The sequence below is a fragment of the Erithacus rubecula genome (assembly GCF_903797595.1).
Source record: "Erithacus rubecula genome assembly, chromosome: 8".
NCBI lineage: Eukaryota > Metazoa > Chordata > Aves > Passeriformes > Muscicapidae > Erithacus > Erithacus rubecula.
Window position 1 is genome coordinate 36,636,656 of NC_136659.1, and position 18,816 is coordinate 36,655,471.

The 18,816-nt window shown below is 55.3% G+C and overlaps 2 protein-coding genes across 2 annotated transcripts; both read right to left on the minus strand.

Annotated features, from left to right (window-relative positions):
* Positions 1–1,555: 1,555 nt before the first annotated feature.
* On the minus strand, positions 1,556–5,257 carry ERMN (ermin; the record flags this gene model as incomplete). The annotated part of the gene is given in 9 exon segments (XM_079311297.1): positions 1,556–1,596; positions 1,599–1,673; positions 1,676–1,737; positions 1,739–1,915; positions 3,956–4,025; positions 4,202–4,255; positions 4,258–4,287; positions 4,588–4,906; positions 5,240–5,257. Coding segments are annotated over 9 exon segments (846 nt in total).
* Positions 5,258–11,266: 6,009 nt separating this feature from the next.
* Positions 11,267–18,244, minus strand: CYTIP (cytohesin 1 interacting protein; the record flags this gene model as incomplete). Its single annotated transcript, XM_079311298.1, is given in 10 exon segments — positions 11,267–11,489; positions 11,492–11,617; positions 11,650–11,754; positions 12,117–12,183; positions 13,005–13,074; positions 13,206–13,299; positions 13,408–13,510; positions 15,501–15,555; positions 16,429–16,478; positions 18,098–18,244. Coding segments are annotated over 10 exon segments (1,017 nt in total). The 3' UTR covers positions 11,267–11,289.
* Positions 18,245–18,816: the final 572 nt, after the last annotated feature.

Below are 18,816 nucleotides of genomic sequence, written 5' to 3' on the forward strand. Positions count from 1 at the left end.
TTTCAGCTCTTTCCAGGCATCCCCAGCACTCTCCAAGGCTCTGCCTTTCCCTCGCCTGCGGTCAGCCCGCAGCCGGCACGGCAGGAGCGGAGAAAGGGATTTTCGGGCTGTGCTTGCCGTGCCCAGGTCAGCACCTGCCTGGAAGAGCGAGGTCCCAGCTCTCGGCGTGTCCCCTTCCCCTCCTTGCCTGTGCCCCCCTCGCTGTCACCCCGCAGCCACCCGAGGGTCAGGAAGGTGGGAAGGGCTCTCAGCTCCCCCGAGCATCCCCGCACTTTGATTTTTCCTTTTTTTACCCAGAGAGCAGGAGAGGGCGCTGCGGTTCTCAGCTGAACCCGCCGCTTTGCCAGGAAGGTAAAAAGCAAATCCAAGGTTCTGAAAGCCTTGGGGAGCATCTCCCACCCAAAGCTCGCAGAGGTGATGGAACCAGAGTGGTTTGGGGTGGAAAGGACCTTAAAGCTCATCTCGTCCCACCCTGTGCCATGGCAGGGACACTCCCGCTGTCCCGGCTGCTCGCAGCCCTGCCCGGGACCACCACAGCCCCCAGGAGGGACGAGTCACCCCGGAGCAGCTGGGCAGGAACAGACCCACTGTTGGTACAAGCGCAGCTCAGAACTTCCCGGGGCCAAGGAGCAAACAAACAAGTGTGAATGGCACAATGAGGGCTCTGTCTGCTGCCACAATGCAGAATTGCCCTGTATTATTTTCACGTTGCCAATAAATAAGTTGCCATTATGTAGAACAAGAAAAGTCAAAGCGATATTCAGTGCTGCTGGAGATACAAAACTAATCCTTAAAAAGGCACTTATGGCTGCAGGAGGCCCTGTGTAACTCCATTCTTGCCTCCTCTCCCTGGCCAGCTGTTCTCTGCTTTCTGGGACAAGTGGAAAGCCAAGTCCCAACTCCAGGCAAATCTGGCTGTAAACAGTTTTAAAAGATTGCCACCACTGCATGGTGCTTACACAAAGGTCTTTTAAAACGTAGAAGAGTAATATCCAAATATAATGGACTAAAACTCACCTGGTTTTGACAAAATAATCTTTAAAATTCCGTATTTTAATTAGGATGAAAATCGAGAAGACACCCAGAAGAGTCTGAGCTGGTGGCATTGTGACAAGAGGTGTCCGTGGTAGCGCCAGGACAGACAGACAGACAGACAGCAGACTGGCCAGCAGCCCTCCCTGTTCACTGCCCCTGCCCTGGCAGTGTCACCCCTGCCACACTGACAGCTCCTTGCAGTGTCACCACTGCCACACTGCCAGCTCCTTGCACCCTGCCACAGCTCCAGCCTTCCTGGGGTCAGCACGGTTACAAAGGGAGAGAGAAAACAAGAGGATAACCTCAAATCCAGCGGGTGTGCATTTAGCAAACTGATTATTTATTTTCCTGCTCTATGGGTGCCTCTGCCCTGTCAAAGCCAAGATGTTAAATTTTCACCGTGTATTACAAATCATGTACAAAAGAAGAAAAGCAGTGACCTCGTGCGTGGTGAAGAGAACAGGTTTTGGGGGAGCCCGAGGGGACCAAGCCCGAGCAGAGGGTGGCGCCCCCCGCCAGTTCATAGGTGCATCATGGACTCGAACTCGTCGATGCGCTGTTGGTGTTTCCTTTGCGGATCCTGCGGTAGGAGATTGTGTTGTACCTGGAGTAGCTGTGCCGGGAGATGTCGTTCTTTTCCCCAGGCTGAGCTGCTCCCCCGGTTTCTCCAGCGGGGAGTTGCAGCCGGGCTGCCCGGGGGCGATGGCTCCTGTCCGGCTGCGGCGGGCGGGACCCCTCGCTGTTCTCCTTCTTCATCTCGATCACCTGCATCCTCCTCCGTGTCCTGCTCCTCCTCTCCTCCTCTGCCTCCTCCGCATTCCCTCGGAGCTCGGCGCTGCCCGCCGGGGTCTCCGTGCGCGTCCCCGCGGTGCCACCCGCCCTGCGACACCGGGGACACCGGGGGTGAGAGAGAGCAGAGCTCCTGTCCCCAAATTATACACTGGGGACACACGGGGGTGAGGGACAGCAGAGCTCCTGTCCCCAAATTATACACTGGGACACACGGGGGGTGAGGGACAGCAGAGCTCCTGTCCCCAAATTATACACGGGACACACGGGGGTGAGGGACAGTAGAGCTCCTGTCCCCCAATTATACACGGGACACAGGGGGGTGAGGGACAGCAGAGCTCCTGTCCCCAAATTATACACGGGACACCAGGTGGGTGAGGGACGCAGAGCTCCTGTCCCCAAATTATACACGGGACACACGGGGGGTGAGGGACAGCAGAGCTCCTGTCCCCAAATTATACACGGGACACACGGGGGTGAGGGACAGCAGAGCTCCTGTCCCCAAATTATAACTGGGGACACACGGGGGGTGAGGGACAGAGCTCCTGTCCCAAACTCGCCCTCCCCTGCATGACTCGGGGAGCCTCAAACTGCCGGACCCCAGCACGGGGGCAGCCTGGGGACAATCTGGGACACTTCCTGGGTTCCTAAAATCATTCCTTGTGCTTTTTAATGCCTCCTCTGTGGGAAAAGGAAAGGGAAAGGGAAAAGGAAAAGGAAAGGGAAAGGAAAGGGAAGGAAGGGAAAGGGAAAGGGAAAGGAAGAAAGGGAAAGGGAAAGGGAAAGGGAAAGGAGAAAAGGAAAGGGAAAGGGAAAGGGAAAGGGAAGGAAAGGGAAGGGAAAGGGAAGGGGAAAGGGAAGGGGAAAGGGAAAAAAGGGAAAGGGAAAGGAAAGGGAAAGGGAAAGGAAAGTGAAAGGGAAGGGAAAGGGAAAGGGGAAAGGGAAAGGGAAAGGGAAAAGGGATAAGGAAAGGGAAAGGGGAAGGAAGGGAAAAGGGAAAGGAAAGGGAAAGGGAAAGGGAAAAGGGATAAGGAAAGGGAAGGGGAAAGGGGAAAGGGAAAAGGGAAAGGGGAAAGGGGAAAGGAAAAGGAAAGGGAAAGGGGAAAGGAAAGGAAGGGGAAGAGCCGTCCTGCGTGCAGTGCAGCTGTGCCCCGTGGGACGTGTCCCTCGCCCAGCAGTGGCCACCCTGGCTGCCGTGGCCATCTCCCATTTGCCCTGTTTGGCACGTCTCTGCGGTTAATGATGCCTCAGTGTCGCAACAAATGGTCTATTCAAGGTTTTGCCTGTGGGGTCCAGAGTATTAATTAGACTAAATTGGTTGGGTACTAAAAAGCTGCCTGCAGTTTCGAGATAAAGTGCTGTGGTTGCAGGGCTGGTGCGGGGGGCCCATGAGAGATCCTTTAATAGGTTATTGTGTGCTCCTAAAGCAGCAGCTGGAATATGGATGTCAGCTCTAAGTGGGAAAGCCTCCACTGCTATTCACCTCCTCACAGCCTTGGAAGTTGCTATGAAATATTAATTTGCCCATGACAAATGTTCGGATATTTTTCCTTTTGTTAATGGAAGAGGCTTTGCTTGCAGGGCACAGCCCATGGCTCGTGCAGAGCCCAGTTCAAAGCTCAGGGCATCACCAGCAGCTCCTGGTCCAGCCACCCTGGTCCCACCACTGCCAAAGCCAACGGGACAGGAGGAGCCCGTGGTAGGAGATGAGGAAAGGAAGAAAGCCCAGAGCTCTCTCGGAGAGACACGGCTGTTCTGTTCTAACACACCAAAAAATATTCCTCCTTTTGGAGAAGTCATCTCCTTTTGGCTGCAGTTTGCACGTGAATTAAATATCTTCATTTCTGTATATACTCAGTACATTTTTAAGCATGACGCCCCCTGCAGCCCCACTCAGCACAGGGGGTGGCTGAGGCTCCAGCCTTGGCTCCTGCTCATTTCCACCATTTTCACCCAGAAACGAGCAGAGCAAGACCCAGGAGTGGGAGCTCAGGAGAGCAATTTTATGTGGATATTTGGGCATTGGGGGATTCAACCACTGGTGGGTGAATCCGGCAGGAAATAATTTTTGTTTGAGCAGCCTCACGAGGGTCTCCTCTGAGCATGGAGCAGCAGATAGAGTATCCCCAACCTCATGAGGATGTTGGGGCTCCTGGCTGAAGACCCCACAATGCTTGAATGGTCAATGAGCTGTAAAAGCTCTGGAAGGAAGATGCCAGCTGTGGTTTTATGGTGCAGCAACTCACAGGTGAGAAATGAGTCACTGCTCTCTGGAACAGAAGAGTCTGACCCAATTGAAAATTAATAACCACCTGCATCCATTGTCTCCTCGCTCCGCAGCAGGGAAACCCCACATCAGATGGCATTTTTGCATTACCTTCCCCTGGTCCCTGGCCATTGGTCCCTGTGTCCCGCGTGTCCGCTGCTCCTGCTGTAGTGTCCCAACGTTCTCCTCTCGCTTTTCTTTGGGAAACACAAAGCACAAGACATGGGCTGATGGAGCAATTAGTGATGGCAATCACGTTTTAATGGTTGCAGGTCAGCAGATTTTCAGAGCGGATTTGGAATTGCTCATTTCTTTAGTTATGAGCTTTTGATTGCATCCCTCAAATGTGTCCCAGATTCTGAAATACTCCACGCCGCTGCTACAGCGAGCTCAGATTGGAAATTTTGGCTAACACACAGCACATCCCGTTATTCACCAGGCTACAGAAACCCGAATTCTTCTCTCCCAACACTCAGACAGGCAGCCCAGTACGATACCTTGGCATCCAGCAAAATTCTCAGGAGTGGCGTCCTCTGCCAACGAGTTTCTGGTTTCCTCCAGGCTTTCCTTTGCAGGCGAAGTGTCGGGGCTCGTGTCCTCATTTGCATACGGGACCGTCCCGAGGGATTTGGGGATTTCTTGGCCGCCCCCGGGGAGCTGGAGCGGGGGAAGGCTCCCGTTGCAGGCCGGCAGGGCGGCGCGGCGCTGGCTGTGCCATGCTGAGGGTGCCGTGCCCCCGCCGGGGCTGGAGGGGGCTCCGGGCCCTGCTGCCGGGGGTGGGCAGCGCTGCTCAGCCCCGCGCCCCGGGGCTGTGCCCTGCGCGAGTGGCGCTGGCGCGTCCCCTGCGCCCAGCCCGCAGCCCCCGCTGTGCCCGGCGCTGCCAGCCCCGCCGGCACCTCCCCTGGCCCGGGCTCTGCCCCTTGCATAATTAAACGCGCCATTATGATTTACATAAACAAACAATCTGAAGCAAGGAAGCTTTTGTGCCGCCCGGAGAGCGGGGCCGCGGCATGTCAGCGCCGCGGGATAAACAGGAGTTTGTGCTCCGGGCACAATGGCTCTTTGTGTCCCCGCCGGTCACAGGCACTGCCATTGTTCTGAGCCCTAATCCCCGGAGGGTGACCACCTTCCCCAGCGCTGCCACCTAACCCGCTTAACATTCCCCATCGGGATTGCCGGGAGCCTCGCGGGGAACCTCGCTGCGGGGGAACCTGGCCAGGGATGAACCTGGCCAGGGATCAATCTCAGGTAAACCTCACTGCGGGGGAACCTGGCCAGGGATGAACCTGGCCAGGGATGAACCTGGCCAGGGATCAATCTCAGGTAAACCTCACTGCGGGGGAACCTGGCCAGGGATGAACCTGGCCAGGGATCAATCTCAGGTAAACCTCACTGCGGGGGAACCTGGCCAGGGATGAACCTGGCCAGGGACCAAATCTCAAGGTAAAACCTCACTGCGGGGGAACCTGGCCAGGGATGAACCTGGCCAGGGATGAACCTGGCCAGGGATCAATCTGGCCAGGGATAAACTCAGACAGGGATCAATCTCAGGTAAACCTCACTGCGGGGGAGCCTGGCCAGGGATGAACCTGGCCAGGGATAAATCTCAGGTAAACCTCACTGCGGGGGAACCTGGCCAGGGATGAACCTGGCCAGGGACCAATCTCAGGTAAACCTCACTGCGGGGGAACCTGGCCAGGGATGAACCTGGCCAGGGATGAACCTGGCCAGGGATCAATCTCAGGTAAACCTTGCTGGGGGGAACCTGACCGGGATAAATCTGGCCAGGGATAAATCTGGCCAGGGATAAACTCGGCCAGGGATCAATCTCAGGTAAACCTCACTCGGGGGAACCTGGCCAGGGATGAACCTGGTCAGGGATCAATCTCAGGTAAACCTCGCTGCAGGTGAACTGGTCATGGATGAACCCGGCCAGGGATCGATCTCAGTGTGGGTAAACCTCACTGTGGGATAAACCTGGCCATGGATAAATCTCACCATGAATTAACCTCACCATGGATGAGCTTGGCATGGATAAACCTCACTGTGGATAAACATCACCATGGATAATCTCACTGAGGATGAGCCTTGCCATGGATGAACCTCACTGTGGGTAAACCTGGCCAGGGTTGAATCTCATTGTGGATAAACCTCACCATGAATAAACCTCACTGTGGATAAACTGGCCATAGATAAACCTGGCCATGGATAAACCTCAACCATGGATGAGCATTGTAATGGATAAACCTGGCCATGGATGAATCTCACCATGGATAAACCTGGCTGGGAATGAGCCTCACCATGGATAAACCTGGCCATGGATTAACCTAGCCATGGATTACCTGGCCCATGGATGAACCTCACATAGATAAACTTCGCTGTAGATGAACCTCACCTGGGGCACAATGGGTGCATTTGCCCTCAGAGGAGCAGCCCAGTGGTGGGGACAGGCACAGGCCCTACATGAGGTGTGATGTCCCACTGTCCCTGCTGTCCATAGCTGCCCACAACTCACGCCCGGACCACACGCCCTGGACATGCAGCAGTGCCCAGAGCAGCTGTGGCTGCCCCTGGATCCCTGGCAGTGCCCAAGGCTGGACACTGGGGCTTGCACCCGGGACACAGGAAGGTGTCCCTGCCCTGGCAGGGGTGGAAACAGGGGAGAGCTTTAAGGTCCCTCCCACCCAAGATATTCCATGATTCTCTCAGACCCAAGGCTGGCAGGATCAACACTGGAGCGTTTGCAGAGGGAAACTGGAGAATCACCTGAGCAGCACTGGGGCATTTCTTACCACAACTGAACTGGGCTCAAACCCTGGTGCCCAAAGCCAGGCTTATGTAACAGGGTATCTCCTGCTGTGAATGACATTCTCTGTTTGTACAAACATTTCTGGTATCTTTGGGCTTTAGGGTTTGGAAATCCTCTTGTCGAGATTCAGCCCCTGATTAGAAATGGACCCCAAAGACTTTCCAATGCTTCTTCTATCTCTTGAGTTTGTGTCTCTAAACCAACAAGTTGCATTATTGTTTTAAAACGAGATTGGTGTGATTGATTTATAAATCCATCCTTTGCTGGAAGCTTTGTCCAAGTGAACAAGAAGTTTGAACGTGATCTGACAACGTGCAGAGTTGGTGGCCTCAGGAGCGGAAGGCGGGAGTGAGGGTTCCTTTCTGCACCAGCGGGTCTGGTGGCTGGGGAGAGGGGTTCCTTCTGCACCCCGCAGGTCTGGGTGGCTGGGGGAGAGGGGTTTCCTTTCTGTGCCCGCAGGGGTCTGTGGCTGGGGAGAGGGTTCCTTTCGTGTGCCCAGCAGGGTCTTGGTGACTGGGGAGGAGGGGTTCCTTTCTGTGCCCAGCAGGGGTCCTGGTGGCTGGGGGAGAGGGTTTCCTTTCTGTACCCAGCAGGGTCTGGTGACTGGGAGAGGGTTCCTTTCTGTACCCAGCAGGGTCTGTGGCTGGGGAGGGAGCAGTTTCCTTTCTGTCACAGAGTCACAGAACCATTTGTGCTGCCCCAGCACCCCGCAGGACTGCAGAAGGAAAAGGCAGCTCTCCCACTGCAGGCAGCTGTTTGCAAACAGCTGGGCAAAAAAACCACCTCTCAGGGCAGGGAAACTTTCCTTCTAACCCCAGGGGATGGATTTCTGCCTCTTAAGCTTTAAAAATGAGAAAGCTTTAATTCTGTCCAGCCTGGCATGGCACAGCCCAGCTGGAGTTGACACCACTGACGGCAGCTGGCCACGCCAGGGGCACCGGACTCACTCCTGGCTCTGTCTGTGGCTAAAGTGCCAGTCCCCTTGGCTGCAGGGCAGGCTGGGCTGTCCTGGATACCGGGGTGTGAGCAGAGCCCGGGGAGCCGGGGAGTGACCGTCTCAAAACCCCCCTGGAGAGGGTCTCAAAAACTCTGAGTGAGACCCTGATGTCTCAGGTGCTGAATTCTAACCCCTGGGGGAAGTTGGTCAGCACAAGGAGAATGTAAACAAGCTGCCAAAATTAGTGAAGTGTGAATTAGATTGTTAGAATGTAGATAAATAGGGTTTTTTTAATGTTTATGAAAAGGGACACGTGGCCAAGATGGAGAATTTGGGGGGTGACACCTTTTCCCTCCTTCTTCTCCCTGTCATCCATGCTGGGTGACACGTTGGCACTCTTGGATTGGATGGGGTCAGGGGCTGGACCATTTAATAAAATTGTATTGTATTGGGAAAACTTTTTAAACATGTAATACGTAGTACAAACTATCTAAGCTCAGCCTGCCCTCAGCAGGCAGATCCCACCATGGGTGGCCAGCTGAGCAGACCCTGCTGCCCAGGGCAGAAAGTCCCTGAGAAAAGAAACAATAAACAATCCTTGGGAAAAGAGAAAATCATCTCTGGCAATCTCTCCTTGGCTGCTTCAGAGAAAACCAGGGTTTGAACCACCTCATGTCCCTCTGGGGTGATCTGGGGGCAAAGGAGAAACCCCAGAGTGGGACACTGGCCCAGCAGAGCAGAGCTCTGTGCTCTGTGGCACCAGCCCTGGCTCCTGCTCTGAGCTCTTAGCTCTTACTAAGGTCATCTTCTCAAAAAGCAAAGCAGCTAATAGTTAAAAAGGTTATTTATTACAAAGCACATCTTATTGCAAAGCACATCAGTCTCAACAGGCAATGGCAAACAGCAATGGCAAAACAATGGCAAGAGCAAGAGGCTAAAAGAGGCTAAAAGCCACAATGGCTAAAAGCACCAACTCTCCCAATACAAACTCTTATATGGGATTTTTCCAACAAGCTCAGACACAAACCCAGACCAGCACTCCTTAACCTGTTAGAATTCCAGTTTCTCAGCACACCAGGTTACCTATAGAACTGCACATACAACCTGTCTTGTTCTATCTGAAAAATGTCAGCAATATTCTCACTACAGCTCTGTATGTCCAAGCACTGTCTGAGCTGTGGGCCTGCAGCCTCTATTGAAGATGTCACAATGTTTGCAACCTTCACTAGAACTCACCCTGCTACTGTGCAATCTAAACCTTTCACTTACTAAAAGCATCAAAGCTCACCCTAAAACTTACCAAATTACTCACTTCAATGTCTACTTTATGTGTGAGTGGCTTAATGCACTCCAACCCAGCCAAAGGCTTTGATTCAATCCTGCACTCTGGTTTGTCTCTGAAAATTCAGAGCCCCCTGACCCACTGACTGCAGCGAGGAGGGAGCAGCAGCAGCATCCCTGAGAGGGCAGGACCAGCATCCCTGAGAGGGGCAACACCAGCATCCCTGAGAGGGGCAGGACCAGCATCCCTGAGAGGGGCAGCAGCAGCATCCCTGAGAGGGGCAGGACCAGCATCCCTGAGAGGAGCAGGACCAGCATCCCTGCCTGAGTGAGGGGCAGGACAAGCATCCCTGAGAGGGGGAGGACCAGCATCCCTGAGAGGGGCAGCAGCAGCATCCCTGAGAGGGGCAGCAGCAGCATCCCTGCCTGAGTGAGGGGCAGCACCAGCATCCCTGCCTGAGCGAGGGGACAGTGATGGCAGGACACTGGAGGCAGGGTCTGGGTACCTGGGCAGCACTCAGCCTGCCATGGTAAGTCCCCTTTTGAAGGTCAGGCTCTGCAGCATTCATCAATTATTGAAATGTTTCAATTTAAACTGCAATTGCATTATCAAGGACCAGCTGCACTTTCCTCTGCAGTAAACCTGTGTTTATTAAACTCCTGAAAAATCCCAAATTGCAATCTTGTTTCTCGCAATCCTCAACCCCGGGGATAAGCAAATTTCCATTGGCTGTTGGGAGCTCTTCCAGCCCTCTGTGATCAGTAGAGCACCTCTGCTGTTGGAGCCCAGCACGAGGGAGCCAGCCCAGCCCTGTGGTCACTGTCCCTGCTTGTCCCCACCTGCTCCTGCCCCTCTCCGGAGGCACGGCAGCACCCACCCTCTGCAAGGAGAAATGCCATTTGAAAAGCTGTTGCGGTTGCTTTTCTTTGTGAGCCCTTCGGCTGTCTGTGAGCTCCTTCCTGCCCCGGGCTGGGGCGCGGCGGGGCTCGGTGCTTGTCACCACATCCTGTTTGTGACGGTGGCTGAGAACGTGTCCTGCTGTCCCCCTGCGGCACCAGAGCTGCTCTCACCCTGCGGGGAGAGCATCACTCCTTCACCCTGGGCTGGTGGGGTGTTCAGGCTCCTCCAGCCTTTCCACACGCACAGGAAGTGCCTCTACCCCAAACTCTGCCAAATTAACCTTTCATGCCAGAAGGAATCACACCTGCAATAATTCAGGGTCCCTTTCTCAGTGCTGGGGCTGCGCATTCCCTCGGGGCACTACAACAACTCTCACCAGATGTCCAGGTTTTTCTGCCCCCAGTTGCTTTTGGACACTCCATCTGCCTTGGACTCAACATTTTGGCCAAAATAGAACCAATCTCTGATTATTTTTTTTTTTCTCCTTGAAGCTGGTGCTACTGGCAATAAAAAGCAGAACTCTATTTTGAGACACCAAATCATGGGCAAAAATATTGATGCCTAGTGACAAGCTCCAGAGCCCAGAGCAGCACCTGGAATGCCCCAGCCTGGGCTGGGGATGGGCTTGGACTCCACGTGGGTGTTGGACTTCCCCTGACTGTGGGACACACAGAGCTGCCCACAGACTCCTCTGGCTCCCCCAGCACTGGCTCTGCAGAGTCTGGGGCCATGTGCTCGCTCAGGAGAGTCCTTTCCACTCCAAATCCTCTGGAATGACACAGCCTGGCAGGACATGGAATGCCAGCCCCTGGCAGAGGCTGCAGCTGCTCAGATCGAGCCAGTGCTGGGTTATCACTCTGTACAACAGCTGCCAGGACCCAAAGCTGCCATTCCCCACTGCCCGGGGCTCTGTGCCACACTCCAGGCTCTGGCCTCTTCCCAGTGGGACTCTGCAACCGGTTTTAGTGGAAGCACTCACTTTATCAAGACCTTTGGAAGACACTGACTCCGGCAGCAGGAATAAATAGCTACCAATTTTCGTGTTCAATTAAAAACTAGCTATTAACAGTGAAGTTCTCTGAGGAAGTTCTGCAAAGGTTCTTCACGTTTTTGGAGTCACTCGTTTTTCACGTTAATGAAGAGGTCCGCAGCGTGTCTGATTAAAGCCGGCAGTAATTACCCCCCGGGCCGTGTGGGTCTCATCAGAGCTGCTGTCCGGGGGCTGCTGTGCCCGTGGTGTGCCCCGGAGAGAGCAGGGTGACCCCCGTGACTCACACCCGGCTTTCCTCCTCCTCCACCGCCCGGTGGAAGCCCGGGATGAACCTCAGGAGGTGTTTCCGAACGCTGCCTCGGCGGCTCTTGCGCGGGAGGGTCCCGAAGCTGCTGGAGAAGCTGCCGGAGCCGCTGCCGGCCCAGAGCGGGGACAGGGAGCCGCTGCTGGCCAGGCTGATGCTGCGGTTCCTGCGCAGGAGCTGCGGGCGGCTCCGTCCCCATCCCTGGGGAACACGCAGTCATCGTCCAGGCTGGACTGGCGGCTCAGGCTGTCCGCAGCCCAGTCCTCCGGGGCGCCGCTGTCCTCGCTGCCCAGGGTCATGGAGGCTGAGTGCGGCCCTGCGGAGCTGCTCCGCTGGAGAAGCGGGGCTCGGCCGGCAGGAAGGGTCCCGGGGGGCTGCAGGCCCCGCCGTCGGGCTCTGCCGGCTCCAGCGTGGCCAGCAGGGCGTTGTCATTCACCTGCCCTGGAGCAGGAGCCGGAGAAGAGCAGCGTTAACCAGCGCAGGGCAGTGCCCAGCCCCGTGCCCAGCCCCGTGCCCAGCCCCGGCACAGGCAGCAGCCCCTTCCCACGGACACTGCTCATGCACCCTGATCCCTAAAAAACCCAGCCCAGCCTCTTCCCCTTTTGCCGAGACCAAAACAAGAACGGAGAACATTTTACCACCCGCACCCAGGAGAGATGCACAGAGCCCCCGGTGCGCGCTGGCCCGGCAGCAGCCAAGAGCATCCCACGGGACAACAGCGCTGCCAGGCAGCCCCTCGCCCGGGAGGGAGGGATGGGGAGGGGAGGGGAGGGCAGGGAGATGCAGCAGCGCTTCCCACGTACCGTGCAGCAGCAGCCGCTCCCGGGCCAGCAGCGCCCGCAGCTCCCCCCACCGCTGGTGCAGCGCCTGCTGTGGGACGGGACAGGACAGGGACAGGGACAGGGACAGGGACAGGGACAGGGACAGGGACAGGGACAGGGACAGGGACAAGGACAGCTCTGTCACCCCGCAGCACAGAGCTCTCGACAGAGAACGGTCTGTGAAAGCGCAGGTCACTTGTACTCAACTTTCCCAGAGTTTGGGAAATTTCTTGCAGGAGCACGAGTCTGCTCACGCCTGAGGATGCTCCGGCCGCGCCAGATTTGGGAAGGATCACGAACCCCAGCCCAGCTGGGGCAGTGCCAGCGCCCCTCGCAGCCCTGCCCTGCTCTGGGCCACCCACCAGGACACCCACTCTGGGCACCCACTCCTCCTCCCCGGGTCTCGGGGCTGGAGAGGAACTGGCACAGCCCTGCCTGTGCTGAATCCTGACACACCCCAGTGCTGCAGCCAGTGACATCCCCACACCAGGCTCCTTTCCCCCGCTGCAGAGCAGCTCCTGGGGTGAAATAAATCCCTGCAGAGCTGATTAAAAGTACAACCAGGTGAGGCTGTGCCTGGGGACAGCCACAGGAGGCATTGCCACCAGTCCAAGGAGCTCAGTGCAGCTGGACATTCCTGCACCCAAACTGACCAGCCTGAGCTCACCCGGGGCACTTCTGGGACTGTCACCACATTTTTTCTCTATTCCTGGTTTCCAAAAAATAACATCAGAGGGCCAGGGCTGGGGGTGCTGGCAGTAGGGAACCCACATGTGTCCCCTGTCCCAGGGACAGCCCCCTGCCCCCAGCAGCAGTGAACCCTCAGCAGCAGCTCCATTTGGCAGTGGAACAGATAATTAACCATACTACCTTGAGAGCCTGCAGTTTGGTCTCCAGCTCCATTTTCCTCAGGAACAGGGCCCCATTGACAGTCTCTAACCTGTGGGAATGGGTGATGCTGGCCCTGGGGCTCCCCCAAACCAGCCCCTGGGGTTTCTGCCTCTCAGGCAGTGCAGCACGGTTCAGTGGGAGAGGATTTGGGGCCAAACCCCATCTGAAGGAGACACCCACCTCAGATAGTTCCCTGAAGACTTTATCAAGTCCACGATCTGCTTGTGGCTGAAGCCCTGGATGCTGAGGCCGTTGATGCTGGTGAGGATGTGCCCTGTGACAGACCCAGGGTGAGCCCAGCAGCCTCCACACCTGCACCTGCCCCCAGCCCAGCAGAGAGGGGGGACAGCCTGCCCAGCCAGGAAAACCCTCGGGGAGTTACCAGCCTGCAGGCCAGAGAGATGGGCAGGGCTCTCCTCCTGGATCCTGCAGACACAGGTGCACACCTCCAGGGAGAAATCGTTCTGCTGTGGAAACCTGATAGTCTGCCAACACCAAAGGGACACAGTCACCAACCCTTCAGCCAGGTAAAACTCAGCCTGTTCCAATGAGAAAACAGAGTACACTACACACAAGTGAGACCAAAATGCTATAACCCAACAATTTAAAATGCATTTGTACAGCAAAAAACAACAGACACCTCACAGGTGCCTGTACATTGGGAAACAAACAAACAAACCAACCTAATTTTAGAGCAAGTTGGTTATTCTGTATTAAAAACTGTGTAACTTCAACCAAGAATATGTCAGCAAGGGTGGGAATGGCTTTCTGGAAAGATGTTCCCAGGGGAACAGGATGGGACTGGGGCTTTTCAAGGGACTGAGCCCTGGTCACTGGGAATGCTGTGTGGAGTCAGCTGCTGCTGCCAGACTGCTCAGTTTGCACTGGACTGAAAAGACACAAGATTTAAACTTTTCCTCTTCAGGCCTCTGAAACTCGTCATCCACACACATCACCACGCTCCTCAAAGTGCTTTTTATTCTTGACCTGCACGTTTAACTAAGCATTAAGTGACTCCAATTACTCAAACCCCCCGTGTGGTTATGGGTGCTGACAGAATTTAGAAAAATGCAAAATGTGGTGCCGCAGCCTGTGCGGGTCTGTGACAGCAGGAAACGTTTTCTGGTGACATGCAAACCTCACAGCTGCTTCCTGGAAACTGCATCTGCCCCTTCTGACCCACAGACAGCTCAGCTGGATCCCCAAATTCCTCAGTGTGGAGCAAAGGGATGGAGGCTGGGGAAGTTCAGAGCTGGCCAAATCCCCCAGTGATTGCTAGCCCTTGGATTCACTGCAAAATTCCTGCTGGAACCCAGAGTGACGAGTGAAGCACGAGCTCCCTGCAGATGTAAACCCACAGTTTCACATCATCTTATTCTGCTCTACCTAAATTTATCTGCTGGTGGTGAAACTGCAGCTCTAAACATCTCAGTGGCTGACAGATGCTGCCTTTCTGCAGCCTGGACTTTCTATGAAGTGCTCAATGCGTGTTCAGGAAGAAAACGTGCCAAGAACAATTATTTTTAATCAGAATGCCACACATAATGAAAATCTGCCCTGACAATTTCCACAAAAGCCCAATAATTGACTCAATTATCCTCCCTTCTGAAAGCTCTCCTCTGTTCACGAGCTGAGTGCTGACCTGCTCATTAGTCACAGACCCAAATTGGGCAAAGTTAAGCTCTTCCTAATACACTAATTTCACAGAAAATACTTTTCCCCTTTGTGTGCAGAGAGAAGAAAGCATTTTGCAAGTGCCCTGCTGCTGGCAGGCAGATCCCTCTGCTCCCAAAGCACATCCCTTCATTCCTGGGATCATTTTTAACTCCAGCCAGGATTTTAGCAGGCCTGCTGGTCAGGAGTTGCCTTTCTCACAAAAACCCACAAACATAAAATCCCCCACTAGCAGACTCCTGGTAACAACCTGGGTCTCCTACTTGATGACTTCTACACCAAACAGAATCTCTTCTATATGATTTAGCTCCTTTCCCAAAAGTCATTCCTAGCAGGTATTTGTGGAAAAATATAACACCATTGTACACCTTCTTCAAAAGTACAAATCTCTCTGTGCATATTAAAGGCACTAGCAAAAAGGCAGTATAAGGTAATTTTTAATAGAGTTTTGGATCTGTCTCGTTTGAAAATATTCTCATATACAATTCTCCTAGAGACATTCACTTATGGAGGTAAGAAGGCACTGCCATTGCCTCTCACCTGGATTTGGATGGGATTTCTCCTGCATTCAACACTCTGAGTTATGAGAAGGCCAGAAATTCTCACCTGTGACCTTCACTATGAAGAACCCTCAGAGAAACACCCCTGTCTTGTGTGAGCGCTGTAAGCTCTCCAAATTTCACAGGCTCTGACAGACACCTTCCCCTGCTCTGGCCTGCCTTGACTGATTTTGGGGATATGACACTCCAGACTCTGCTCCATGTTTGGTTTTTGATGATCCAGCTTGTCATTTCCTCTTACCTGGATTTCAAACCCGAAGGTCTCCCTGTCTTCCTTCAGTATAGACACGAGGAGCCTGCAGGAGGAGCACACAGGGTTCCCTGGGCTGTGCCTGCTGATTCAGGGCATCTCCACCCTCAGCCCTGGTGGGGCCCCAGCGCCCCTCCCTGTGCCCCTGGGGTGTCACCACACCCTGGGGTGTCACCTTGCCATGGGTGTCACCCTGCCACTGGTGTCACCCTGCCATGGGTGTCACCCTGCCATTGGTGTCACCATGCCATGGGTGTCACCTTGCGATGGGTGTCACCCTGCCATGGGTGTCACCCTGCCACGGGTGTCACCCTGCCATGGGGTGTCACCTTGCCATGGGTGTCACCCTGCCATGGGTGTCACCACGCCGTCCCTCCCACAGTGGCCCTGCCTCTCCCCATGCTCAAGCCAAAGGTCACAAGAGAACCTGCACACCCCCAATGCTGGGTACCCCTCTCTGCCCCACGCCCTAATCCCACTTGAGCTGGAACAATTCCCAGGATGCACATTTCATGTAGAATAAGGCAGGAAGAGTGGCTCTAGAATCCTGGAATCACAGAATCACAGAATCACGGAATCACAGAATCACAGAATCATATAATTATAGAATCACAGAATCACAGAATCATAGTATCATAGAATCATAGAATGATAGAATCACAGAATCACAGAATCATAGAAGCACAGAATCATGGAATCACAGAATAATAGAATGATAGAATCACAGAATCACAGAATCATAGAATCATAGAATCGTAGAATTACAGAAGCACAGAATCATAGAAGCACAGAATCACAGAATCACAGAATCATAGAATCACAAAATCACAGAATCATAGAATCACAGAATCACAGAATCTCAGAATCATAGAAACACAGAATCACAGAATCACAGAATCACAGAATAATAGAATCATACCTTTGGGGCTTGGAAGAGTCACCTGAAGAGCTGGATCTGGCCAAGGCGAGCTGTGAGCATAAACAGGAGAGGAAAGGCTTTTTTCTGTAGGTTTGTGGTTCTTCTAAACCAGCAGTTCACAGAAAAACTAAAAACAGCTGCTGGCATCCCAGCAGCACCTTGCACCAACACAGCTCTGCCTTGGGCAAAAGAGAGCTTGAGCTTTCTGACCAGGAAAAGCATCTGCAGGTCAAATCCCCCTGTCAGATGCTGGTGGCCATAGAATCACATCTCTGGTGTGCTTTGAGCTCATCTCACTTTTGTTCCTTTCCTCTGAAACTCTCTGGGCATTTCTAAACAGAACACCTGCCAGGAGAGGCACCAAGCAGCCCCAGAGCAGGAGAGTGCAGGCAGTGAGCCCTGCAGGGTCTGCACAGCATCTCCAGGGCCCCAGCCCCAGGCTGGGGACACTTGGAGGGGTCTCTGGGAGGGGCCAGGTCAGTGTGAAACAAAACACAAAAGTGAGCCATGAATAAGGAATTCCATTATCAGCGAGATGTTTGCAGTCAATACAGCTGATGTCTCAGCAGGATGAGCGGTGCCACAGCGTGACCTCCTACAGAAACAGCGACTTCAAGGGCGTGTGGGCTTGTGCAGGGACAGGGGGAGGAGAGAGACCGTGGATAATCCATCTGGGGGGACATGAGAGGGCTGAGACCTGCGAGAGGGACCCTGCTCTGGGCACGGTCCCTGCAGTGTGACCTTGGCCCTGAGGGAGCTCAGCTTTACCAGCCACAGCCACATCTCAGCTGTCACAGCCCTACCCTGCCAGCGGCCACCGCCACCCCGGGCAGCTCCCGGCCAGGGGCCGGAGCCACCTGCAGCACCCTCAGGTGAGGGTTCCACCCCAGCCCACCCTGCAGCACCCTCAGGTAAGGGTTCCACCCCAGCCCACCCTGCAGCACCCTCAGGTGAGGGTTCCACCCCAGCCCACCCTGCAGCACCCTCAGCGCTCCCACCGCTGTCTCTGGGCTCTCCCTTATCCCCTGGCACACGAACCAAGGAAAGGTTCAGGAGCTCCTGCAGCCGAACAAAGCAAAGCCCTAAGCGCACAGAGGTTGCAGGCGATTTTCCCGGCTGTACTTTCAGATTATAACGACTCACAGACGCTTTTTGCCCATGTCAGACAAATAGTGCAGAGCTGGAACTGCTCAGCCGTGGATTTACGGGCACAGCGGCAGTTCTGCGGGAATCCCGCGGTGCTGCCCTGTGCTGCTCTGGGGGAAAGCCCGGCCACAGACACAGCCCCAGCAGCCCCAGAGCTGCACAGAAGCGCTGCACAAGCCACGGAAAAGGCGAGTGTGGGCGCTTTGTGCCAGCCCAGCAGGCAGAGGGCGGCCAGGCCACCCGCCCGAGGTAAACGCACATTTGGGGGAGCACCCAGACAGAGCAAACCCTCCCTGGCTGCCAGCACGGCTGGGAATGGAGAGGAGCTGCACTCACCCTCCACAGCCCGAGCATCACCCGCACTGCCAGCCCTGCCAACATTTCCTCTGCCACTCCCAAAAGCGGCGCGGCTGAGGTTGGTCACCTCACCATCACCCCGGGTCACCCTTTCCATCACCCCGGGTCACCCTTTCCATCCCCCGGCAGGATCGGCGGCACCAGCCCAGCCCAGCCCAGCCCGTACCTGCCTGCGGCCGCGGGGCAGCGTGCCCACCGTGTTGGCCAGGTTCTGCATCCTCCCGCCGTCCATGGGCAGGGTCCCCACCGCGCTGCCCCGGTTCTGCATGGCGCTGCCGCCCGGGCCGGGCTGCAGGAGCCGCCGCAGGGCCATGGCCAGCCCGGGCCGGGGCTCAGGGCGAGCGCGGTGCCATCCCTGCCCCGCTGCGAGCAGGGCGAGAGCGGAAGGGGCTCCACGTGATGTGTGGTTTAGGTGCGAGTTACACAAACCCCTCCTAGCAGAGCCCCAGGCTCTCGGTGTGCCCTGTGCTCACACAGCAGTTAAGAATCAGGCTTGGCACTTAGAGAAATCTGCTTAATTTTTCCGTTCCTGCGCACGGTTCTCAGCAGCAGCTGCTGCTCTGCCAGGGTTTGTCCTTACAGCCCTGCCTGCCTGGGGCGCTCACCTGAACTCAGCCTGCTCGTACTCTGACTTGCTCGGCATCCCCGGCATCCCTCAGCTCACCTTTTGGCAAAGTCGGGAAAATAACTCTGCCTTTGGCTGCAGGGAGGGAAATGAGCTGGAGGCCACGGCAGAGGCTGGAAATGTGGCAGAGCGAGGGCAGGACGGTGCCCTTGGCACTGAGATCGCCGTGGGGAGCAGGGGGCTCCCTGGCACAGCAGGGCTGGGCACACACAGCAAAACCCGCAGAGTGCCCAGGACAGGGCTCAGGGGCTGACCTGGCA